Source organism: Sprattus sprattus, assembly GCF_963457725.1.
Source record: "Sprattus sprattus genome assembly, chromosome: 11".
Lineage (NCBI taxonomy): Eukaryota > Metazoa > Chordata > Actinopteri > Clupeiformes > Clupeidae > Sprattus > Sprattus sprattus.
The window spans coordinates 13,411,601-13,438,288 of NC_137909.1; the positions used below are offsets into that span (position 1 = coordinate 13,411,601).

Sequence of the window (26,688 nt, forward strand, 5' to 3'; positions counted from 1 at the left end):
AGAGAAAGCAAACAAATCAACAACCGAAACAAACAAACAATCAGAAGCAAAAGCGATCCGTGCCGTGCCTGACCGTCTACGGTGTCGCCAGGAGTGATGCCTCACGCCCCACCCCTCTCTTCTCTCCCCGGCACATTCGGGAAAAAGCAAAAGAACTTAAATAGAAAACAGCACTAATGTTCATGTCAGTCGCCATGGCAATGTCTCTCGATCATACCCCAGATGGGAACGAAGGACCTGTGGTGTTTACCTCTCCCCTCATTCTCTCTCCACCAGGTCTATCTCTCCGTTCTTCGTCCACGCTTTGTAAACAACACCGCCTCCCCTCCTCTCATCTTTAGACTCCTTCTCATCCTTCTTTCCATCACATGTCTTTTTTTTCACTGTCCCTTAACATCTCGGACAGGATGGTGTTCTTTTTTAATGGTGATGATGATGATGATGATGAGAAGTTGACGAAGAAATGGAAACGTTAAAGGAAGAAAGCCTCCTCCTCCTCCCCTTCCTTCCTTCCCCTCTTGCTCTCTCGGAGAAAGTTCCCTCTCCATGCCGTGTCCGTCTCGCTCGGTCACTCTCTCTGCCAGTGCTCTCCTCTCTATGAGGACGAGGACGTGGTGGAGGTTGTGCTGGCTTTCTTCTGGTTCACCAAGTCCAGGTAGAGCTCTGAACGCAGGAAGCGTGGGTACGAATCCTTCTCCATGAGCCCGAATATCCGCCTCTGGGCCAGGTCGAAGCAGGACCGCGTGATGTTCTGCAGGTTCTCCTTGGTGTGCTCCCTGGTGTAAGAGTCCAGGTTCACCTGGAGACAAAAAGAAAAAAAGGAGGACAGAGCCTGGTTAGTCACCGTCGGATGGTCACAAGAACACACTCAGAACACCCAGAGGGGGAAGAGCGCTGGCCCAATTCTGGGCTGCAGCTGTTCTAGATTCCCGTCGCCACCCTTGGGAAGCCCTACACCATCTGGCCCAGCAGCTTCGGCCAGGACTATGCTGTTGTTATAAACAAGGGGTCTTTCTGCTGCTTCGGTTTGAGTTTCCAAGAGCCCGTCCAGGCTCTGGAAATGAAAAACACTTGCTGGAGCTATTTGGCGCCAAGCTGAGGCTCTATTTGTCAGGCATGATCTCACATCCTCCACGGTTGAAGTCAGCCTCTTCTGGGAAGGACACTTTTAGAGGCTTTCCCCCCCGTTTATCACACTACATCTTCTTTGAAGATGGATCATGAAAAGGCAGTACAGAAACCAAGCTGACTGCTTCCTGATACGAATTCAAAGGATAGTTTGCAGCGACTGCCAGAGGTCACTGCCAGTTTAAAGTGCCTCACGTGGATTAAATATTTACTGAGACAAGTTAGTTTCCACAAGCAAAAATCTCCTAAAAATCCTGTTTGCTGGAGTTAATGCGTAAAGTGCTGGGTATGGACATCTCCTGAGAGGCTGCTAAGGATAGTACAATACCACAGACACTTTCTTCGATTTAGATACACTTGCCCTTTTTTGATAAACATAAACACGTGACTAGAAGTGTTGGTAAATGTTATTGTAAGGGCATGGGGGGTCAGGTTTTGTCTGCATGTGCTTTTTTTGCTCACCTCTTTGCAGGACTGGATGGCAATGTATTCAGCGAAAACCTTCTTGGCCTTGGATGCCATCTTAGATTGTGATTTAATCTTCTTGTAATCCTCGCACGCCAACCAGAATTCCAGATTCTCCTCGCTGAACTCCGTGCGTAGGAAAGCTCTGAAAGCAGCCAGTCCATCTGACGAAACAGAAAAGAGAGAGAGGAAAAAAGAAGACTTGTTATTGGCTGGTAACATGACAAGAACCATGGCAACTACACTTGAGGTGAAAAGGAAACCTTTCATTTCACACCCTCATTGACTCATGCCATTCCAGACGAGTTGAGGCAACCGGGGAGGATTTTAGTCACGTCCGTGAGCACTAACCCTAGCTGGCTAACCCACCACCCCCACCCCCTCCTGACTACCAACAACATTAGACTCCTCTCTGCTCTTACACACAGTTTCCAACATGATGCCACTACCGCAATGGTAGTCCACTAAGCCAAGCCAAACCGAGCCTGCCTTCCTATGGCATAAACACACTGCTTTCTGCCTTTTCAGGCGATTTTTTAGGGATGCTTGCTAAACAAATTGAGGAAAAGGCATCGGGAGACGGACAAAAACAAAGAATACAAGGAAGTGCGGTCCCACCTCTCCGTCTGCCAACAGCTTTTCCGTTCCCATGTGTCCCTGCTCTGATAAGGCACTGAGAGGGGACAGCTAAGTTTACTATTTGAATTCTATCAGCGGAGGAGAGGAGAGGAAGGCAGAGGAGAGAAGAGAAGAGAACAGGAGAGAAGACAAGAAGAGAGAAGAAAAAAGAGTAGAGGTCAAGACAGGAGAGGAGAAGAGAAAAGAGAAGCATGCTTCAAGCTGAATAAAAGAATGTTTGGAGTGATTGAGGTGGTAATCCTGTGTCTCGTGTATCTCCTCAGGCATATGGTGGCCTCTGGCTCACACACTACAGGGAATAGGATTTCATTCAGTGCATCACCAAAGCACTCAATGTCATGAATTATGGATAGGGGATATATTTGGAAATGTATGGGAGATTTCCCCCCTTTCATAATCTCCTTCCCTCTATCCTCTCTCTCTCTCTCTTTCTCTCTCTCTCTCTCTCTCTCTCTCTCTCTCCTATACACGGCTCTATTCATTGTGCGGGATTTATGTGAGTGCAGCAGTGTGTGTAACAGACTGTTCATTCACTCTTCTCCTGCCCACACCACCACACACACACTCACTCCTGCACACTAACACACACACACACACACACACACAACCTTGCATGCATAAATGCACTCACACAACTTGCTGAATGGCCCTAACCTTCACAGTGTGTGCAAGCGACGCTTTCACCCTCTGCGCTTCACCCTCTGTGTGGCCGCAACAAACCCGCAGCCTCGTCTCAACACAACACACCTCTCTTCCCTCCCCCGAACCGAAGACAACATGCAGGCACAAGCAGCCCCCAGGGCAAAGTGGAAACAAGCAGTTGGCTACATGTTGACTACACACACACTCCTCACTGAGGAGGAAAAGCAAGAGAAGGGGGGGGGGGGGGGGGGGGGGGTTGAAGAAGAGAACAAGACTTACATTTGTGGACCAGCAGCTTGTCCAGGGATTCTCCCCACTTCATGGCCTCCTCCGGCGTGGGCCTGCAAATGAAAGCCGAGCGGTTCTTTAACAAGCCCATTTCTGTCAGGTTTCTCATAGTGTGACCCATCCGAAACAGTGTGCTCCACTCCTTTTTCCCCTGCTTTCTCTCGCTCTCTCTCTCTCTCTCTCTCTAACACTCCTTCTACGAATGTCTGTCTCTTGCTCGCCTGGTGTCAGCCAGTGTGTGCCGAGAGCTCAGAACGAGGGTCTGCCTGTGACTGAGTGAGCGAGTGAGTATGTGAGTGAGTGAGCGTGTGTGAGTTCAGATCAGTTCTCTCTGCTAGTCCTCCTCTGGATGGTCTGTCTTATAGTGCCCGCTGAAAGGCTGAGACAAGAGGAGGGGGCGGGGTCTGCTACCAGCCAATAGAAGCCTGCTGATGCTTACAGAACACGCCCACAGCCCACAGCCCACTCTCATTCTCATTTTCTCCCCGCCTCCCTTTCTCTCTCTCTCTATCTCTCTCACACTCTCTGTCTCTGTGTTGCTATTACTACTTTTTTTGCTCTATTTCTCCAACCTTGTCTTTTCTCTAATTTATCTTTGCCCCCCCCCCCCCCTTTAATTCTACATCAATCTATTTTGCTCCAGTTCTTTGTCACTCTTTCTCTCCTCCCTCCCTCCTTCTCTCTTTCTCTCTCTCTCTATGAATATCTGTCTTACTGTATTTCTCTATCCTCCTCTTCCCTTAGCTGTTATAATATTTTTCTCGCTATCATTCCACTCTCTCCCTCTCTCCCTTTCTGACTCTTTTCTTTCTAAGAGCACAGATATCAGGAGCCTCTGGCTGTGTGAGCCACCCTTACAAACCTTCTCACTGACACATCGTTAAAGCCACTTTTCCATTTGCAAGACAAGTCACAAGTCACAAAGCACAACCCACACACACACACACACAGACACACACACACAGACACCCACACTCATACAAGCCAAAGGGATGGTTTTAAGGCTTCTATTTTTGGTGCTCAGCATTCCCAATTGCTGCAAGCTTATTATGTGTGTGCTCCTCATTTGACGATGGTTTAAATTTAGCGTCGCTATCAGTCGTGGGGGCCACAGTGCCCTCACAGCAGGCAAACGTTAGTGGTTGAACACAAAAGTCTTTGTGATTGACAACAAACACAAGACTATTTTTAACCTCTTGTGCCCTGCAGGCAAATGACTGTGGAAAGTTTCCCCTGATTTAGAAGGAAAAAACTTTCATAGCCACCTATGTCACCTTGCTTCTGAATCATCTGCCACATCAAACCTATTCTGAGCCTGATGCTTTAGGTTATCTGACCTCTTTCCCCATGCCAATACTATTTTTAAACACTTATCTTCATACACCCCACTCCTTCATTGTCACAATTGACTTATATCCCTTTTGCCCGGAGCAGCCTGCATGCTGGAAATACCCTCCATCAAATCTGTTTCAACATATCTAATAGATCACATGCAGATACTCACTTGTATATAAATATTTAATAATGATGATGATAATCCAGGCAGCCTAATCAACTTTCGTTTAATCAGTCATCCATCTATCCATCTATCCACATATCATCACGCTCCGCACGACCATCGCTAGGCCATTTGAAAAGACCAGCGGGGGTGTGTGTGTGTTAGTGTCTATGTGTGTGTGTGTGTGTGTATGTGACCCAGGAAGCAGACAAACAAACAAGGTTCACCCTCACCCGCTCACACTCAGTCCCACCACTCTCACACACCAGTCATGTCCACACTCACACTCACACACATACACACACACGGGTCAGACATAGAGCGAAAGAGAAAGACTCACTTGACAGACTTCATGGTCTTATCAAGCTTCCCCGCAGGCGTGCTTCCCGGCGACTCATTCCTCCTCCTCAGGAATGCCAGTCGGTTCTTCATGTCTTTGGCCCTAAACACACACACACACACACACACACAGAGGAGAGAGGGGGAGACGAGGCATGAATATGGGCTGGGTCTCCAAAAAAGCAAAACAAAACAAATTAACTGCAGTCATGGGAATTCTAAGATTTTGTTTTGTCCACCCCACCGGCTGCCCCCCCCCCCCCCCACACACACACCCCCAACACCATTCCAAGGCGAAGCTCAGAAGTTCAGATCAATTCCACATGTTCCATACGCAGAGAGAGTAAGCGAAAGAGAAAAAACATATAAAAAACACACAAAAAGAGAGGATGCCATGGCTGTGTACATTTTAGCCTCCAGAAGAAGATAGGGAATGTCGCCACGGGGTAGGGTTCCAGAAAGGAGCGAGAATCCTGGTGCCACTCAAAGATGCCTGTCTCTGCCTCTCTCTGTTTCTCTCTCGCTCTCTCTATCTATCTGTGGCTGCCTGTCACTCCTTCCTGTCTCCGTTAGTGTGTGTGTGCGTCCTGTCCTGTCCTCTGCTGTCAGCGGCGACGAGGCTGGTCGTGTGAAAGCGAAAGAGGGAGTGAGGGAAAGATGCCACTCACTCCTCCATACCACCCATCATACTCTCCTGGAGGAGCCCGAGGAGGAGGGGGTGGGGGTCCCGTGGCGACTGCATCCCAGGGTCAGGGCACACGGGACGGGGCTGGGGAACACAGCTGCACCCTACACCCTTCCCATCACTGCTCCTGACACACACGCACTGTCATGCACACACACACACATGCATACCCATACACACCTGTAAACACACTCGCAGAGTTCTCCAGAGTGCACAGATGCACCCTTCACCCTTACAATCACCAATGACTCACCCACTCATGCTCGTGCACGCACACACACATGCACACGCACATGCACGCACACACACATGCACACGCACACGCACACGCACACGCACACGCACACGCACACGCACACACGCACACACACACACTCACACACACACGCACATGCACAGAGATCTCTGGAGAGCTGCAGCACATGCCCATCTCCCTGGGCATCTGTCCCCACACTTCCGTGACCTCACTCATATACACCAACACACACTCACACTCACACTCACACACACACACACACACACACACACACACACACACACACACACACACACACACACACACTCACACTCACACTCACGCACACACAAGCCCCAGTGGGGCCAGGAGCCATTTCCTGGTTCTGTTTGATTTCCACGGGGGATTGGCCACACGAGCCGGGCCTCAGCACTGCGTGGACCGGGTCACCAGGTCCCTTTGAGGGGGGGGGCGAGCTCAGAATAAGAGCCTGCGCTTTCCATTTTGGTTCCTTCTCAGCCTCCTTACCCTCGGCCTCTCTCTCTCTCTCTGCATGTCTCTCCTGGCATTCATGGACTAATGAGGTCAACGCAGGTCTGATTGTGTGTGTGTGTGTGTGTGTGTGTGTGTGTGTGTGTGTGTGTGTGTGTGCGTGTGCGTGCGTGTTTGTGTGTACCTGTGAGTGTGAGTGTGAGGGTGTGTTTGTGTGTATCTGTGAGTGTGAGTGTGTGTGCTTGCACCAGCCCATCCATGCCCTCACCACCCGCTGCCTGCAGGCGAAGGATTGACAGGAAACAGGAAGCTAGAAACTATTTCAAACCACAGCATCATATGCACTCCAGAGATCTGGGAGTTTGGTACTGGTCCGGCCCAGATCCGGCCTTCATCCGGGCCGACGCTCCTCTAAAGCCCCCTCATCTGGGGTACATGTGCCATGGCGTGACCAAGACACCAAACAACACACAACTGGGGTCTATCTCAAACACACACAAACACAAGGCCTTGGAGAAGCATTCCACAGCAGATACTAACACCAAGCATAGCCAAAGCAAAGAGTGTGTGGCTTCACGGCCAAACAGAACTCAACAGGGACTTCAGCTGAGGGGAGAGATACGCAGAGTGTTTTGTACTGGGGGATTCGGAATGTTTCTTACAAAGGCCAAGGATCTCCAAATACACTTCACGCTCTCTCTCCTTCTATCACTCTCTCTCTCTCTCTTCCTCTGTCCATCTTTCTCTCTTATCTCTTCTCAGTCAGGTGGGAGTGGGTAATGAAATGTTAGTCAATAAGCTAGTATTTGGTGGCATCCGGTTGAAGGGAACTTTCCCACGCTGGATGTGTCTGCACTTTTGTGTCTCTCCACCCAGGACTTGAACAGAGACAAAAAACATAAAACAACCAGGTGCGGGAATGTGAAGAACACTCACACATTGCCCTACTGTTCCTGTGTACGTATAAACACAAAGTGTGTTGGGACAGTTCAGATGTTTTAAAACGGAATTTTTTCGTTTCCTCACATATAGGCGACCCACTGGATCAAGTAGCATGTACCAAAAAGGCCCAAGAATCACTATGAAGTTTATCTTAATGAGTCCTATTATGTCTTACTGCCTCACACACCTTGCGCATAAAATCTAATTTCCACTTGTAAACGCAAACAAAATGGAAGGTTTTATATGTTTGGGTATGCACTCATTGCTCCCAATACCACCCAGCTCCCATACAGTAAGTAACTAAGTTCTGGGGGGGGGGGGGGGGTTTAGGGCCCCTATTGTGGTCAACTAGTGGAGCCCGCTCCTTCTGCAGCTCAGCATTCTACATTCTTGTGGGATCACCCCGCAAATAAAAGAGAAAACTCCACATGACGACACAAAGCAATCATGGGCACCGGAGGAATGCGTTTGATTGGGTTATTTTTAGCCCTCTATGGGAAATCTGCTCTGTGGAGACAGCTCTGTGTGTGTGTGTGTGTGTGTGTGTGTGTGTGTGTGTGTCTGTGTGTGTGTGTGTGTCTCTCTCTCTGTGTGTGTGTGTGTGACAGGAAGCTTTTAGATTTGCCATGGAAAGCATTTGCCAGCCCAGTGAAACCATCTCTCATCTGGGTCTGGTTTCAATGTGGCCCCTGCAGCTCAAGGATGCTAAACTAAGTGGAAAGATATGGCAATGCAGAAATGCTCACAGACATGTGGACAGGCAGAGGGAGAAGAGGGGCAACGTGGTGCACTGTAATGAATGAGCTGAGTGTGGTGGAATCATGAAATATATGACTATGTACTGCCACCCTGTGGACATCTGTGTACACTGCAGCTGAGACTGCCCGAGAAAGCTGAACGACGTCGACACTTAGTTCAACACATTTAACCGTCAGCTAATTTCGCTGTGCACTTCAGCAAAAAAAAATCTTCTGGATGTGCAGATTTATCACCTCAAGATACTAATGTCACATTCTTCATTGAAGTTGAAGAAATTCAATAAATAAAACCTTTAAACTTCACAGCAATTGTAATTAACCTCGTTCTTCACTGGTATTATTGTCAAACGGCTGTGTCCCTAGTACATACACAGCTCCATCCAGAGCACAACATCATTCCTGACGCCCGCAGCTGCATTCCAACACCAGTGTCACATGCCGGGGGTGGGTGGGTGAGGAATTTGCTGAACGTGAGCTAATGCTTCTATCAAACTGACTTAATCCGATCAGACACTGGTGATTCGTTTTAACACAGAATGCACCCCCACCCCGCCTATTACCCTGGGGAGAAGAAGACACCCCAGTAGGGAATCTCCCATACCCCTTAATGCCTCCTCTCTCTGACTCTCTCTCCCTCTCCCTCTCTCTCTCTTGGGGAGGAAGGGACACATTCCACACCGCTGTGCAACACTGTCAGCTCCCCGGGCCATGTGGCCTCAGAATCACCCTCTCAGCGCAAAAACTGGCAGTTACACCACATACTGTATGTTACAGCACAAGGAGAGAGAGAGAGACAGAGAGATATAGAGAGAGTGAGAGAAAGTGAGGGAGAGAGAGTGAGAGAAAGAGAGAGAACCGGAGGGAGGGAGAGAGAGAGCGAGAGAGAGAGACAGAGAGAGAGAAAGAGCGGGGGGGGGGGGGGGGAGAGAGCATGGTTTATTCATTAAAGTGACCTATGGACCTAACATTGATGGACTGAGGCAGGCGAGCCAGCGCTGGCCGCTAAAGGGGCTGTTGAATGTTGCAGTGGCGTTTCAAATGTGAGACAAGAGGGATGAAGCTCAGGGGGGGCTTGTCTGTGTGACCTATGCACAGCTGAAAACAATCCTGGGGATCTGAAACGGACATGCAAAAAGCGTGACGCGCCTCCCAAGCGTGCAGCAGAACTGAATCTGAATCAGATTGGGCCGGGAGTCAGCCGCTGGGATCCCAACAGTGTCAATCAATCGTGTGACTGGAGTGACTGAGCACTGAGCACTGAGCACTGAGCTTGGACTCAACATCAGAGTCTCGCCTTCTCTCTCTCCACCCTGCTGTGTCTCACCATTTCTCCTTCTCTCTCTCCACTCTGCTGTGTGTCTCTCCATCTCTCTTTCTCTCTCTCCACCCTGCTTTGAGTTTCATCATCTCTCTTTCTTTCTCTCCACTCTGCTGTGTCTTGCTGTCTCTCTCCTTCTCTCTCTCCACTCTGCTGTGTCTTGCTGTCTCTCTCCTTCTCTCTCTCCACTCTGCTGTGTCTTGCTGTCTCTCTCCTTCTCTCTCTCCACTCTGCTATGTGTCTTGCTGTCTCTCTCCTTCTCTCTCTCCACTCTGCTATGTGTCTTGCTGTCTCTCTCCTTCTCTCTCTCCACTCTGCTATGTGTCTTGCTGTCTCTCTCCTTCTCTCTCTCCACCCTGATATGTGTCTTGCTGTCTCTCTCCTTCTCTCTCTCCACCCTGATATGTGTCTTGCTGTCTCTCTCCTTCTCTCTCTCCACCCTGATATGTGTCTTGCTGTCTCTCTCCTTCTCTCTCTCCACCCTGATATGTGTCTTGCTGTCTCTCTCCTTCTCTCTCTCCACCCTGATATGTGTCAGTGTTTCTCTTTCTCTCTCACAACCACTGATCTCTGAAAATAACATGCATTCCCAGTGATTATCAGAAAGGAACAGCCCCATATTATCATGTCCTCAACACATACATGCCCATGTGCGCACACGCACACACACGCACACGCACACGCACACACACACACACACACACACACACACACACACACACACACACACACACACACACACACACACACACACACACACACACACACACACCACTCCACTCCACTCCACTCCACTCCACTCCACTCCACTCCACTCCACTCCACTCCACTCTAATCAAGCGGAACAAGGGTGTTCCCTCATGGGGCGATGATGAAATTAGGATTCAAACAAGTCACCAGACTCTCCCTGTTGCCAGTCCTAGAAAGAAGGGGCGAAGGGGGGTGCTTCTGGTCCATAATTATCTCGATGCTGCCCATATTCCCACACCTCCTGGCTCACATAACGGCCTGTAATAGAACCACATGCTATTCCGGTCTGGGAAAGAACTGGGACGCTGATGAATGTGTCCATGAGGAGAAAGACTGAGGGTTGAGCCTGTATGTGCTGAGTGCCTGTCACTCCAGTGGAACGGAGAGCGACAAACTGTGAAAATATTTTACTTTTGCCGTGAAATAAGTGATACGTTTCAAAAGCTCCCATAAGAATTTTGAAACCAAACACAGCAATGCTGCAGAAGTGGTTCCATGTAGCTGCAAGGCCAAAGTAGTAAGCCAGTGTGACATCACAAACAGAATACGATTTGACATAAATGTTGGGAGTTCTAGAATTTGAAGTCTTGGAAAAAAAACCATTCTCTTCTTTCAAGGGCACCCCTCTCCCAAGGCTAACCCCCTCAAAGCCACATGCTCCTGGCATGTAAGGTTGTGGAGTTGGTCTTTGATCCACTTCACCATGTTTGTTGTTCCTGTGAGCGAAGCTGTTGGGGCTGTTTGTATTGGTCATGTGTCAGAGCCTGTACACGAGCAGGCACAGCCAGCTTGCGTGTGTGTGTGTGTGTGTACGTGTGTCTATGGGAGCCATGATACCTCTGCACTCTCCACATAGAGGTATCAACACGTACAGCAGGTTTAAGCACCACGGCACCTTTTTTGTCTATAGCTGCCTCTCTTCATCTCCTGCCAAAGCAAAGTAATTTGGACCTGACACACTGATTCCATGCCTGCGATGTTATGTTTTAACAGGGTTAGCAAGTGGAGAAACGGAGAATGAACACATACGGTGGAAATTCTCCACAAGTCACCACACACTGGAGCGTAACTGTCCACAACCTCTCTGTTGGAAATCCAAAACACACACTCACATGAAGCAGTAGAGAGTAACACTTCAGGACCCGATGAAGGAGAAAGCACTATTCCAAACATCTCCATACCACTCTCACTAATTAACTAGTGACTGACACACACACACACACACACACACACATATATATAGATATACAAAGCCAAAAATATGACCCAATAATCACACAGGAATCAAGAGTCAAAAGACAAAAGTACAGCACAAAATTAACTCTGGGTTAAATGGGTTCAGCACGATCTCTCCAGAGTCAAACTTCTATCTCTCTCTCCCTCTATCTCCCTCTTTCTCTCTTTTTCTCTCTCCCTCTCTCCCTCATCTAATTTTCCATCTTCTGACACAAACCTCTCAAGGCTGAGAGAAAGAAAGACATGATGAAAAAGATGAAGAAAGACAGAAGCCAGGCACTCTTACCTCTCCAGGTACCTCTCAGAGAAGTCCACCATGGTGTGAAACATGTGTATGTCTGCGTGTGTGTGTGTGTGTGTGTGTCAATGCTGCTGTATGGCAGGGGGTGGTCAGAGCCGTGTGCTCCCTGGGTAGGGTGGTCTGCGATCACATTCCTCTGGCCTCCCTCAGCTCTATCGGAGCTTTATATAGTGGAGGGGCCCCAAGGGGCGGGCTCAGGCCGCTCCTCCAATCACAAGCAAGCCTCACCGAGGGGATTGGCTACATTTCCCTGTCCGTCTCTAACCGAGGCCCGGTTGTCTGCCACAAGGCTTTTACGAGCATAATTACAACAAATATGGGGAAAAGACGACGGCTGACAACTTTTACTGCAACTTCAGAGACAATCCCTGGGGGCACTGGGACCACTGACACAGCAGCTGCAAGCTAATACTACTGATGACACAGTGACAGGGTCACTGCAAATACAGTTACACCCAAGACACCCACTGACTGCAGACCAGATCAGAGGACGTATCCTCCACCGGTGTTCTTGTAAGACTATATTGTAATCTACTGATCCTGATTGTAAAAGGGCACTGTGAATGTCTGCTGGTTCTATTGAGAGGTTACCGGTTTGAGCTGGGACCGTATTACTTAAACTTCATCAGAACTGTTTCTGTTCACCATTACCAGATCCTGTTGTGTTAGTATCAGCTTTCCTCCTGAAGAGGCTGGTGTGTGTGTGTCTCTGTGTGTTAGTGTTAGTGAGTGTGTCTGTGTGTTTATGTGTGTTTAAGGCATGTCTGGACCTGAAGCTGGGGAAGCCCGCACACACACACACCTGGTGTGTGTGAAGTAACAGGTGTTGAGAGGGGCTGGCTGCTGAGACGTCTGTCAGGAAGACAGCTGTTCCGCTCCATAATGCCCCTGTCTTCAGGCCAGTCCCTGGGCGACCAGTCTGCCCGTACACTTGTTTTGTCGTCTGTCAGGAGGGGAGGCGTCTATCGCCTCAGGAGCCTTTATCTCTGACTGATTCACTTCCTTCCTTCCTGAGAGGATAACTCCTCATCCTGTGGCTTCTTTTGTGACTGATTTAGACCTGTGCATTGCCCTCGTTTCGTCTATTTATTTCAAAGTGTGAGACAGCGTGGCTCAAAGCAGGAGAGAGTTGGGGCAGTTTGAGACGAGGAATAGCATGACTGTTTCTGCTGGTCTGCTGGTTTCTTCCGGTCACAGCAGCCATTTCAGGTCACTAGACGCACCAGACAAACCTAGTTGCACAAGCAGCACAAAAAATGAAAAATCAATTTGCAGTCTGAAATATATCTCACACACACACGCACACACACACACACACACACATGCACATTCTCCTCTCTCTCGCTCACTCTCTCTCTCACACACACACACACACACACACACAAACACTCTCCTCCCTCTCTCCCTCTCTCCAACTCTCTGTTGCTGACGCAGAAATGTTGATTCTGGGAAAGGTTCTTCAGAGGTTAATAGGGCCATTCAAGGCCCCCTTTTGTCATGGTGGCACCCATTCACCCACTGGTGGCAGGGCACCACACTGTGCCCCCTTCACCCACAGCAGACAAAGACACCTGGGGGCAGAGATAGAGATCCAGGTGGATTGAAGGAGAGGGGAGAGTGGGGAGACAGAGGAGGATGAGGCACTCGCGAGAGAGGGAAACGAAGAAAAAGAACAGAGGGATGTTCTGTTCTGATTACTTTCTTTAAATACGTATCAACTCTGTATGATCAGAGAGTACGTTTTGTCATGCCAGTGAAGCTCATTTTGAATCTGAAATTGAATTTGGGTGAGAGAGAGAGAGAGAGAGAGAGAGAGAGAGAGAGAGAGAGAGAGAGAGACTTGTATCAGCCTAATCATTGGAGGCCCATGCTTGATGTCATGGTGGCAGACTGCAGGAACATCTCCACTGTGCTACTGATTGCTCTCTTCAGGGAAGGCTCTGACTCACTCAAATCCCAAACAATGAGAGCACATTTGCATCTGTATTGTTAGAGTGTGCACATTGTGTTGATGGATGTCTGGCACATTGTGCATGTTGACTTGATGGATGCAAGCTGTGAGTGTTCTCTGAAGGATATATTACACTGGTACATACAAAAACACAAAAGAAAGAATGGCAAGATTTGGATGGAAATTAATTTTGTCTGTACCAGTGGTTCCCCTGCGACATGTCCATTCAGGCAGACTTGGCCAGGGAAGAGATGAGACGACTTAGACGGCTTAGAAAAGACAAATAAGTAGTACTGATGTGCCTCAGACCTACATACTTCACTGTCACTTCCAAAATGAATAAATCATACAGCTAGCTGAATGTGCATGCATTCTATTTCACACGTTCAGGTGCAAAAACCCCTACACGATTTATTTACACCTGCAAGAAACAGGCTGTGTTGTCTTACTCATTGTAATGCACACTCAAAGGTGTCAACATTGGCCATTACACTCCTCAGCGCACACTCTTAGTGGATCAGCTTGGACAGTTGGGATATTATCAAGGTTTCATGTGTTTTATCGCTGTAACATCTCCCTGCAGACAAATCTGTGTCAGCCTACCGCAACCTAACGAATGGTCACACCTGGCCGGCGGTGCGGTAGTTTCGATGTTTATCAAGCCAGGCCCGTCGCCAAACTCATATCATAAATACACTTTCTGATCCTCCTCCTCTAAGAGAAGCTGATGATTCATGGTCGACCAGCGGCTCTCTTGAACGCACCCCTGCGTGAAACGATCGGCCCCGATACACCCCCAAAACACACCCCTGACACGGGCCTCTCGTCAGCGATACGCTCAGGAATGTCTGATGGATGGGCCCATATTTCTCTCCCATTGGCCCTCTAGAGAGAAGGCCATCTGAGGTAGCCCATGCTGGAGCTCAGGCCTGCACAGTCATGGCTTTCTACATTAGAGAAGCCAAGAACAAGGAGAAGGAGGAGGAGGAGGAGGAGGAGGAGGAGGAGAGCCGGGAAAGGTTAAACCAGCACAAGAGCAAACAGATCTACCAGGGGAGATGAATTACAGGGTGATACCTCCCTCCCCCCATCTCAAAGACAGACAGATGAGGTGATGACAGATCAAAAGATTACTGAGGAGAGAGGGAGGAAAGGAGAGAGTTAGAGAGGAAAAAATGAGAAGATGCAGAAATAGTTAGTGAGGGAGAGAGCGAGTTGGGGACTAAGAAAAAAAGAAAGAATGAATGAAAGAAAGAAAGAAGACAGAGAAAGGGAGATGAGATAGAACACAACTTAAGTGACTTTGTTTCCTTTCATTGTGGGTCAATGGCCATTACCTCAGAAAGTCCAGAATAGAGCCTGTGGTTTACTGAGCACGTGCATCAGGGGAGAGTCACCCTTTGGTCACAGCTGAGGATTAGCAGCTCTGTGTGCTGCTCAGAAACAGCCTTCACTGAAGCCACTGCACAACACACACACACACAAACGGACATGCACACAACCACACACACACCCATACACACATTGCTCACAGGTTTAAGGAAATGACTCAATCCATTCCATCTCTCTTAATCCTGTGGACACAGCTGCCTAACCCCAATGTTAAGGGGGCAGCCCTGGAGCAGTGGCGTATGCTGTCATCCCTGGCCACATTCAGCCGGATCGAGGCCACACCTGACCCAGAGTCAGCTGTGGCACTCTGACCCTTTGTGGCGTGAGTTTTTTACAAGTCGTTCCAGAATCATACCACATAGATCTAGAACTGCAACTCTCTTCAGTTCATTATGACATCATCAAATGGAACCTTCAGTTGGCAACATTCTAATCCCATTTGTGACTGTAGTCCTCCTTTAGGACCCAGTGCACAGACTGCAGTGTCACATTCCATATGGGCTGTGTTCAGAGCCTGGGATTGAACAGGCAGGAGGCTCATAGGGGAGTGGAACTGGCATTCCATACGTGCCCCATACACACTCACGAACACACACTCGGCTGAAATCACATACCCCAGAGCCCAGTTTGCTTTGATTCATGGCTTGGCCTGCTCAACGCAGCTGCAAACGAAAGCACTGGACTGTGTATGTGTGTGTGTGTGTGTGTGTGTCTGCACGCGACTGAGTAAGTGTGTTGCTATGTGAGAGTATATGAGCATGTGTGTTTGTGTGGGATGGGGAGAGAGAGACAAAGAGAGAAAGAAATCGTTGATAAGCAAACACAGGTATCCGTAAGTTTCTAAATGTGTGTGTGATCACAACCCCACAGAAGCACTAAATGAAGTATGAGCACATGTAGGTCAGCCGGGCCTCACAATGAAGTCTTTAAGGACCAAAGCCAAGGGGAAAGCCAAGTTCATAGACTCACAGTGAAGCCAGTAGATGATACACCATTACACACTAACCCTCATTCACACACACTCAAAGACATAACACACGAATACTTACAGCCATCCCTGCTCACACACACACACCCAAACACTCATAAACCCACACACGCAAACACACATTCAGTCCTATTCACAAGCATACAAACACATGTACATTCCCATTCATAGTCACTCATACAGACAGACACACACACACAGATTTAATCTCCTGACCCTGCACACCTGCATCCTCTTCCTCACTCACAGCTGAATCAACATTAAGCCCCCCGCCCCCCAGCCAAAAGGCCTCCATTGTGTCTTTGTGATGAATAGAATCATGACAGACACACGGAGCTGCCATTCTAGAAGACACAGACAACCCCCCTGAAAAACACACACCACACACACACCACTCGAACACGCGCGCACACACATAACAGACAATACTTCTGACTTTTGAGTTCAACCACCAAAACCATCCAAGCTAACAATCACCTTTAGCCATACTGACTCTGCAAATGTAAGCAGGACATCCAACAACAAAGGAAACTTCACCAGCAGAGATGCATAAATCTTTATCCAGAAAACCTAAACGTGACAGATGCTGCTGCTGTAAGAAGCAGCTGTGGCCCCTGTTGATGACCAGGGCTTGTCAAAGCATGTCCCTGACATCCACACTTCTTCCTGTAGTCCTGGTGTCATCCAACCCAAGAGCAGACCACATGCTGTCGGCAACTTTGAGTGACCATTGTCCTGCCCGAGGGTGTCGAAAAGCAAGAGCCTTTCATCCAGAGTGGCGGGGGTGGGGGGTGAGAATAACCTAATGAACAGCTGATCAATCAGAGGATCCTCACACACACAGTCACACACTTAACACACACACACACACACACACACACACACACACACACACCCTTATTTGGCACATGGGAGTGGAGAGCCATCAACGAGTCCTGATGAGGCTCATTTTCACACATTTACACCTATCATCCTCTCAGTGCAGACCGATCTAATAGCATCCTGCAGCTCTGGGACTTGAGAACTACTACATTGGGAGCAATTACTACCTGTTTACCCGTGTTTCACAAAGCATCTTGGCATTATATAAGGATATCATTTAAACAAAGACCATGAGCAATCTAATCATAATACTACAATAACTGGTGCTTTAGTGACTCTTCTCAGTTATTTCAAGGCGACCTTGGGTTTCTTGAAAGGCACCCTATAAATAAAATGTATTATTATTATTTGAATGGAAGTTTTGATCTTTTCAAAACATTCACACAACCATGAGATTGTAGTGTTACGGTTAACAACTGCTACCCTTATCACAACCCCCTGGGTGATCAAACTGTTTACATGAAGATGCAGCCTTGATTGCTTCTCTCCCGTTGACAAAAAAATTGGTGTTTAGTTTAAAGATAACCGAGCCTGTGTTTAACCACAAGCATGATAAGAAACAAAATGAGAGTAGTATGGGGCCAAACTTTTTTAGCTGTGGTTTGTTCTATTCCGCCTTTAAATCCAGCTCCGAACACGAAATCCGGTTTCCAAAATCCCAAGGAACACTCTTACTTCTAGTTTGAGAGAGTGGGACAAGAGTCTACTGAGATTGTGCTAATCCAGATTAAAAGAACAAAAAACCCTTACAGTGTGAGATTCTCTTCATGGATATTTAATTTAAATGAATAGTTTCTGCCTCACAACCAAGACACTTTGCTTAAATGTGTAAATGTACTTGGCAATACACTCATTTCTAATTCTGATAGAGGAGCCCCCAGGGGCTAGCTGCTCGGTGCTAAATAACCATGTCAGGGGAAGGTTGTTAGTGTAGTGTGAACAGCAGTAGCTTCAGGGTCTAGCTATGAGGCTAAACACCCTCAGACGGGTGGGAATACATGATTAGGTGCTAATTTGGGGGCAAACCTGCTTCCCAGAAACCACACACAGAGCAACCCCTTATTGTTCAAAGGTGACAACAGACACATTGACTTGGAAAAGAGAAAACCCAAAAGACTCCATGGGAAGAGAGGAAAAACCGAATGTGAAAGACAATGACAAAAGCAGACTGGGAATGAGCGTGAGAATTAGAATTAGAGTGACAGCAAGAGAGAAGCAACAACTGGATAACAGAATAAGGGACAATACAACAAGAGAGAGGGAACAAAAGAGTAAAGGAAAAAGAGAGCGGTAGAGTGCCAGAACAAGAGATTGGAGGAAAGAGAGAGTGAGGGACAGGGAGAGTGAGAGTGAGGGAATCAGAGGGGGAGACAGAGAGGAGTAAAAGTGTGTTGACTCACAGGTTCTTGGCTCTTTTCTTCTTGGCTCCGTCAGGGCCGTCGTCGCAGCTGCAATGGGATCCTGCGCTGAGCTGTGGGCAGAGGAGGAAGAGCACAGTCTGCATCATCCAGCTCTGCCACTCTTAGAGGTCCCCCCACACACACGTGTGCACACACATACACACACACAGCCTGTGGCCACCGGCAGCAAGGGCAGCAGCCACAGCGGTAGTAACACTGTAGAACCAGCCCCAAGCCGGTCCACTAGTCCAGGGTACAGCACTCAGACAGCCCTGCAGTAATCCTTTACAGCTCTCGCTCCAGGCTCAGAGTGTGTCTGAAGTGTGTGTGTGTGTTTGTTTGTGTGTCAAAGAGGGAGAAAAAGAGAGAGGCTGACCATGTGACCATATCTTGCACTGTGTGAGTGGACGTGTGTGTGCGTCTCTGTGTGAATGTGTGTTAGTGGATGTGTGTGTGTCACAGGGCTACACTCAGTGTCGGACTGTGCCACTAGAGTGGGAGGCCAGGGCCTCGGTGTCATATTACACTTCCTGCGGGTCAAGAAAACTGATTGGCTGAGCTGACAGGAAGGGGATGGGGGAGGGGTCATCTCTCAAGGGTCCCTCAGCTGCTCTGAGACTCTCCTGTGTGTGTGTGTGTGTGTGTGTGTGTGTGTGTGTGTGTGTGTGTGTGTGTGTGTGTGTGTGTGTGTGTGTGTGTGTGTGTGTGTGTGTGTGTGTGTGTGTGTGTGTGTGTGTGTGCACACAAGGAGAAAGGGATACACAGGACAGACAGACAGAGTCATTTGAGGGGTGTTGGCAGGTGTGTGTGTGTGTGTGTGTGTGTGTGTGTGTGTGTGTGTGTGTGTCTGGGAGCACACAAGAAAGGCCAGAGGGAGGTGGAGAGAATGAGAGAGGATAGAATGAGAAGTGTGTTCAGACTGTGTGTGTGTGGGTGTGTGTGTGTGTGGGTGGTGTTCCATAAAAGAATGACCTATTGTGTGTGGACAGAACATATCCCCAGACTCGACCTGGAGTTCAGGCATGCATAGCCATACATGGTGCAAGTGGTGTTTGTCGCTGTGGAACAATACAAGCTGCTTTTGGCAGCGTCTCCTGGGTATACTTGTCCTAATGCTCAGCCCCGCGCGCATTGTCTCTGTTCCCCAGGCGGCCTGCCGGCTCCAGGGCACACATTCACACGCTTCAGCAGCAAATGTTCAAAGAGACACGTCACCCTTTGGGGTATCAGAGGGAAATAGGAGGGTAGCTAGATGTATGTGTGTGTGAGTGAGTGAGTGTGCATGCATACGTGCCTGCGCATGTGTGTGTGTGTGTGCGTTGGCAAACATGTGCTTTTTGTGTGTTGGGGGCCTGGACTCGATTCAGAAAATTAAGATTAGTGTGGAAGTGACCCAGGCAACTGAGATCCTGAGACAAAAGCTTTTATCAAACTAAAATTGAGACTGACATACAGTAGTGTTGGTGTGTGTGTGTGTGTGTGTGTGTGTGTGTGTGTGTGTGTGTGTGTGTGTGTGTGTGTGTGTGTGTGTGTGTGTGTGTGTGTGTGTGTGTGTGTGTGTGTGCACAGGGAGAAAGGGATACACAGGGATACAGACATAGCAATTGAGGGGTGTTGGCAGGTGTGTATGTGTGTAACTGCAGTCTTTCTCTCTCTCTCGCTCTCTCTCTCTCTCTCTGTTTGTGTATGTATTTTTATAGTCCTCGGCCTGTCTTAGTATGGGTGTGTATATCTCCACTTGAATTATCATTGTATAAGTGGGTGGTGCTCTGTTTGTAAAGTGAATATCAGCAATAATAAGGAAACATACAGGTGTGTGTGTATATGAAGTTACTTGATGATCAAACAGTGGCTCGCATAAAGTGTGTTTGTCAGCCTGACAAAGGCCAACCCTAGGTGTATGTATGCACTCACTACCTAGTAATCACAGTAGTCATTGGCACTAACAAATTCATACATGTGATATTATTGTTACTCTAAAGTCTTTAAGCTAGCAGGGCTAAGCAGGTTAATCAGCCCGGTTTTTGCTAACTAGCATAAACAAAACCTACCGTAACCATAGTAACTATTCATTGTGACATGGAGGCACCAGTTCTTGGACCTCTGGCCCTGACTGCTGAGCTGGGCTTGTTGCTAGGGCTAGTTCCTGGTGAAGCCCTGTTTAAGGCTAGCCCAGTACAGGGTAAACACTCCTGGTTAAGGCCTGTTTCAACTTAGCCCAGTACAGTGTAAATGTTCCCAGAGCCAGGAACTAAGTTCAAGCACCAGTTGGTCCGCAGTGTAAACAGGGCTGTTGCTACACTAATCTGGCCACAAGAAGTCTGTATGATATCTAATTTTTGCCTTGGGTGATCCAATTTGAGTTGAATCTGTTACACTCTCCAGTCCCATATGACTCAACCTACAGAAACTAGTAAACATGGATATGGGGTCTAAAGTAACCATAAACTGACCATGTTTTGGCATGCCACATATTATGGTGGTGTTTTAAATAGCTTTATGAAGGCAGTAAGGTACTTGTGACTGATTGGACAAAGTGGAACTTCCTGGCAGTTTCCATCATGGTTTCGAGGTTATCTACACTGGCTTGCCTGATGTCCACAGCAACTTGCTGTAGCCGCAACCAAAGCACCCTCTCAGTGTAAGCAAACACAGTGTGTGTGACACACGCTACGATCAGCTTTCTGTACACAAACACGCGTTGACAGGGAACAGATGAGGGGGCCGCAGAGTGAGCGTGTGTGTGTGTGTGTGTGTGTTTGTGTGTGTGTGTATGTGTTTGTGTGTAAGACAGTGACAAGGACAAAATATTTCCTACACACAGGCAGGGAGTCCACATGAGTTTGTGTGGACATGGAGGACAAGGGGTCAGGACAGCCTTGTGGTCTAAAAATAACAAAGCGTTAAGGACTCCTTATCTCCTGCTGTGTTCTGGCCAAATCTTAGAAAAAGGCACCGTATCAGAGAAATAACAACCCCTGCACTGGAAACTATGCCTGGGAGACAGAGACGCTTTGACACAGCAGCACACAAGGTCCTATGGCTGGAACCCAAAAACCATGATGTCTGACTGTGCTGTCTACTGAGCTGTGTACTATGACCATTTATCATATCATATCATACCACCCATTCAAACATACCCTAAACCTAACCCATCTTAACCCAATGCATCTGATCCTATACAATACAAATCTAAACGATCATATATCATACCATATCAGGTCACTTCACATCATATCACTAAAGATTACATAAAGACCAACGGTGAGGTTAAGATGTTCTGCTACTATGTGGACAATTCCATGTCAAACTAGCACCTGATTACAGCTAGTGTGTGTATGGAATACAATGGATATGTTGTGTAATGTTACAACATGTTAACCAGGACATTATAAATTATTTCATTGCTGTTGTTTTTATTTTAATATGTCTTTAAAATCAGGTGGCCCTGTAGAGGAAGCATTACACCTTCACAGTCTCAGAGACCTGGGTGATTGGTGTGTGGAAGCTTTTATTTTGGTGGCTTTTAACCTGTGTATCATCAAAATGCCATAATTTGTCACAACAGCTTAATTTAGGGGCCAAACAGAATAGCACTGACCTCAGAGCAGTCTGAGAGGTGACCACTCTACTGACACTAATGTAGGCTCTGACCAACTGACTCAGGTACAGAGGTCTGAAGAGGTTTAAAGTCAGCCAGAGGCAAAGTGCAGTGTCCACTGGAGTCTGTGTATGTGTGTGCGTGTGTGTGTGTGTGTGCGTGATTCTGAGTGTATGATGTGTACGTGTACGTGTATCTGTGTTTGTGTAAATTAGTGTTTGTGTATGTTTGTGTGTGTGTGTGTGTGTGTGTGTGTGTGTGTGTGTGTGTGTATGTGTGTGTGTGTGTGTGTGTGTGCATCTGTGTTTTTGTTTGTGTTTGTGTATGAGACTGACTTGAGAACTTTCTAGGGTCAGATACCCATAATCCCCTCGGCGAGGGGAGCAGGGGTTGAGGGCCAGGGTCAGCGGGGTGGGCAGACACATGAACACACAGAGGCTAATCTTAGCGGGAACATGAGAACCAGGGTACCCCCCAACCCCAGGGAGCCATCCTACTACATCCCCTTCTCCCGCCGAGGAGGCGGTGTAAGTGTGTATGTGTGTGTGTGTGTGTGTGTGTGTTGTGGAGGAGGAGGGGGGGGGGGGGGGTCACGGCACATTACTACACCAGCCTGAACTTTCCTCCATATACAACCCCTGCCCCAGTCTGTGCGTTGACATTCCAGTCTTTAAGAGCTTCCTCACATGAGACCTAAACTTGAGCTTTTTTTTTTTTTGCTGTGGCAGCTGGCGAGGGGCTTGAGTGTAACTAGAGGAGGATGCTGGGGCTATTTGTTAGTCAAGGGCGAGGGATGGTTTCATAACACACACACACAGAAACGCACACACGCACAGCGAGAACATAGCTATTGAGCAGATGTGGAGGACTCTTGTTCATGGTGTGACTGATAGGAATTAATTGATGCTCTCCAACAACTGATTTGGTTCTCCATTTTATCAAACCTCCTCTCAATCTCTCTCTCTCTCTCTCTCTCTCTCTCTCTCTCTCTCTCTCAAGTACTTTTTCAACAGAGACTCCGCTACATCTCTCTAAAGAAAACTTACAAACGAATACTCTCATAAAACTTGGGATAAGAAAGTAACATTAAGTTCATTAACATTCACTAGGCATCTCCCACGTGGAAAGCTCCTGCTTTGCACATACGGCCACCGAGGCAGATCTGCCAAAGGACAGAACAGTGAGGAGGTGCACCCTCGCACCACCCTCATCCATGGCCATTCTCTCTCCTCCTAGAGGCACTAGCTGGGGCACGCATCCGAGCTCACACTGCCACTGTGCCAGGGAAGGCCTAGTTACATCCAGTCCGTAGACTCTTGCAAATATGTCAGATGGCACCAGCTGGCAGCGGGCATGATCTCCTGATGAGATATGCCCCGAAACAATGCCCCTAGTGGAGTGCGCTGGTAACGACACTGGGCAATGCAGACCTCCACTCACATACGCCATAGCTGTTGCGTTTAACACCCAGTGGGAGTGGGACTTTGTAAGCCCTATGAGAGGGAGCTCAAGAGAACAAGATCCAGTCTCCTTTGTGCCATGATCTTGTTCTATCCACACATATGCAAAGCGCCCGCACAGGACACAGTGCCTGCAGCCTCCTCTCTTTGGCCGAGGGGTGGGGAGAAGAGCGCCAGAGCTGCTTGCTCTGACGTATCACAATTCACCCCGCATCTGGTTACGAAGGACGGGTTGGGATTGGGCAGAATGAGGAGAGAGGGACGTGTGTGTGTTCATATACAGGAGGGGCAGGACCCAAGCACGGCACACCACGTCTCTGTCTGTGAGGGACAGGCTTGGTGTCATTTGAGCTTCTGTGATTGGGCATGTGTGGGGGCATGAGTTACCAAGGGGATGTTTGAAAAAGAACCACTCATTATGCCACCTGGCTGGTAACACATTAAGTCTGCCGACCTAGAACAAATGTATTAAATTGCACACAATGAGAAGCATGCCAGCGTTATGGTTTCAGAGGTGTAATCAAGTTTGATCTATACTGCCATGATCAAGACCACTTGGAACTCGGATCATTCCAAGTCGAAACATTGCACTAGAACGCTTCCTTACATCCAAGCTCTGACTCAGAAACACAGAGAAAATAAAATAGCCCCGGCTTTATTGAGGCACATCATTTAATCAATTCGATCTTGTTATCAAGATGGTTACGAACAGAGACCTTGACTGTTTCAAAGGTTAAAACCTCTATCAATGCTTGAGAAGAAGCATGAAGTGAAAAAGAGAATAAACTAGAAAAGAAGTTGTGCATATTTACTGATACCCAGCAGATAGAAGGAAAATCCACTGAGGAGTCATCACAGATTATTGCGTTTACTTTTGGACTCAACACAATGAAGTCGGAGTTGGGAGACGGCTCAGGGGTCCAAAAAGAATCCATGCACGGCCTTATTGACTAATGGTTCATGAGGGTTTGAAGAGGGAAAATGAGATCCCCTGGGTTATGAATGCGTCACACATCATGTTCTTATCACTGGTGTGTGTGTGTGTGTGTGTGTATGTGTGTTTGTGTGTGTGTGTGTGTATGTGTGTGTGTGTGTGTGTGTGTGTGTGTGTTTGCGTTTGTGTGTGTGTGTGTTTTGTGTGTGACAGGGATATGTGCTTGTGTTTGCATGCCTTAGAGTAAGCATAACTGTAAGTCCTCTCCTAATGAGAGTTCCCCTGGTAGCCTGCCAGACATACAGTACTTGTTTTACCCCCAACCCATGGGGAACATGAGTGAGGGCCGAAAGGCCAGGACTGGGGTGTTTTGGGAAGGGCGCCAGTTTCTGCTCCTTTCAGGCCCTATCATCTTTCACAGCGGAGGAAGCCCAGTCAAACTAACACCAGTCTGTGTGGGAGCCCTTCAAAGGGAGAGCAGAGCGGTATGTGTGTTTGTGTGTGTGTGTGTGTGTGTGTGTGTGTGTGTGTTTGTTGCTCTGCCAGCGCTGGCCGTCTCACAGGGCTTCGGGTAGGAATGCAGGAAACCACAAAGTTGCCTACACTTGGCCCCCACCCGAGTTGTGCATACCCACATTACATCCTATACGTCAGTGTGTGTGTGTGTGTGTGTGGTGTGTGTGTTTGTATGTATAGCAAGACAACCACTTGCACTGGGCCCGAATCGGAGCTGTGCATACACACATTACATCATATATGCCTCAACGTGTGTGGGGGTGTGTGTGTGTGTGTAGCCACATGAATGCTTACACAGGAGGACCCCCATTGGAGCTGTGTATACACACATGTCATCTTATATATCAGTGTGTGTGTGTGTAAGCGTGTTAAGATGTGGAACTCCACAGACACTGTGTGTGTGTGTTTTTGTGTGTGTGTGAGGTGTCAGGCTTTTCACTGGGGCTATATATACAACTTACTGTATATGTATGACAGTGGGCAGCATTCTTGTGTGATCGTATGAAAACACTCTCACGCATGGGAACCTAGAGGCTTAGAAACACTCCAGCATATTTTACAGGGCTGTACACCCCACTATACGCCCTATCCAAACTAATTGTTATGTGAGAACCAAGGGTCTTGGAACCGCACTCTTGGCTTACAGGTGGGTAGAAGTCTCCCTCACCTTGCTCCTGAAACACACTGTGGGAACATGTTGGATCCCCTGATCTTAAAACCATGAAGAAGACTTGAAGAGTAAACCTCTCCCATCCTACTCTCTCTCTCTCATTCTGCTCCCTGAGGCTAGCACAAACATATGCAAACTTCAAGGCTTAGAACTGCACCAGGGGGTGTGGAAGTCCCCAAAACCCTAGCTCTTAAGCTAAGCGCTAACACACACAGGAACCTCCAGCCTTAAAATGGCTTTGCCGTTCTTGTTCTGGTCATACGGGTGTGTGTGACCCATCCCCAAACCATCGTGAAGCTAAACACAAACACCCTGATACACATGAGCATCCAGGCTTATGCTCTGGTATATTTGGTATAGTCTTGTGTGTATATATGTGTGTGTGTGTGTGTGTGTGTGTGTGTGTGTGTGTGTGTGTGTGTGTGTGTGTGTGTGTGTGTGTGTGTGTGTATGTGTGTACCCCCACCCCATCCTGAAGCTTAACACAAACACACTCAGGGGGTTCACACAGAATGACCCCTGGGCCCCATCTCCCAGCAGGTTCAACCTTAGCGGTCGGTGAAGGGTCAGAGCAACACGGAGCTAAATATAGCTCCAGACAGAGAGAGGGTAAGCCAACAAACACACAGGGTGACAAGGAACGGGGGAGACAGTGATGGAGAGATATAGAGGGAAGAGAAAGAGAGAGAGAGATAGATGAAGAGAGGAGAATGAGTTCACGTGGTAGGAAGAATAACACTCATAGCTCCCCTCAGCCTGTGGTTCAGTGTCAGTAAACAGGGTGTGTGTGTGGGGGGGGGGGGGGGGGGGGGGATTCTGGGCTGTCAAAGAGGAGAGGAGGAGGTGAGAGATGAAGAGAGGTGAAGGGGTGCATCCTTCCCGCCGCCCTACACCCATCAGTCAGGGAGCAGGGATCCTAGACCCTGTATGGAAAGTATGTGCGTGTGTCTGTGTGTGTGTGTGTGTGTGTCTGTGTGTGTGTGTGTGTGTGTGTGCAGTGGTGTAGTCCAGGGTATACGCAGGTATACAGAGTATACCCACTTATTTTTCAGTCAGCATTGCGTATACCCACTTCTCCAGGGACCACTACACCACTGTGTGTGTGTGTGTATGAGTGTCTCTGCATGTGTGCCTGTCTGTGTCTATGTGTGGGTGTGTGTGTGTGTGTGTGTGTGTAT

The 26,688-nt window shown here is 48.2% G+C and overlaps 1 protein-coding gene across 2 annotated transcripts in view; it reads right to left on the bottom strand.

The window, feature by feature from the left end:
* Positions 1-26,688, bottom strand: part of rgs3a (regulator of G protein signaling 3a) — a gene marked incomplete at its 5' end in the record, with an annotated part of 161,894 nt that overhangs the window by 1,740 nt on the left and 133,466 nt on the right. Inside the window, 5 exons of one of the 2 annotated variants that reach the window (XM_080846896.1) lie at positions 1-799; positions 1,591-1,757; positions 3,154-3,215; positions 5,001-5,102; positions 18,330-18,400. The exon at positions 1-799 is cut by the window's left edge and continues 1,740 nt beyond it. In XM_080846896.1, the coding sequence (XP_080703022.1) occupies positions 596-799; positions 1,591-1,757; positions 3,154-3,215; positions 5,001-5,102; positions 18,330-18,400 (606 nt within the window). In that variant the 3' untranslated portion in view covers positions 1-595. Of the gene's footprint in view, positions 800-1,590; positions 1,758-3,153; positions 3,216-5,000; positions 5,103-11,701; positions 11,829-18,329; positions 18,401-26,688 lie in introns of those variants that run through there. The other variant, XM_080846897.1, reaches the window with a different exon arrangement.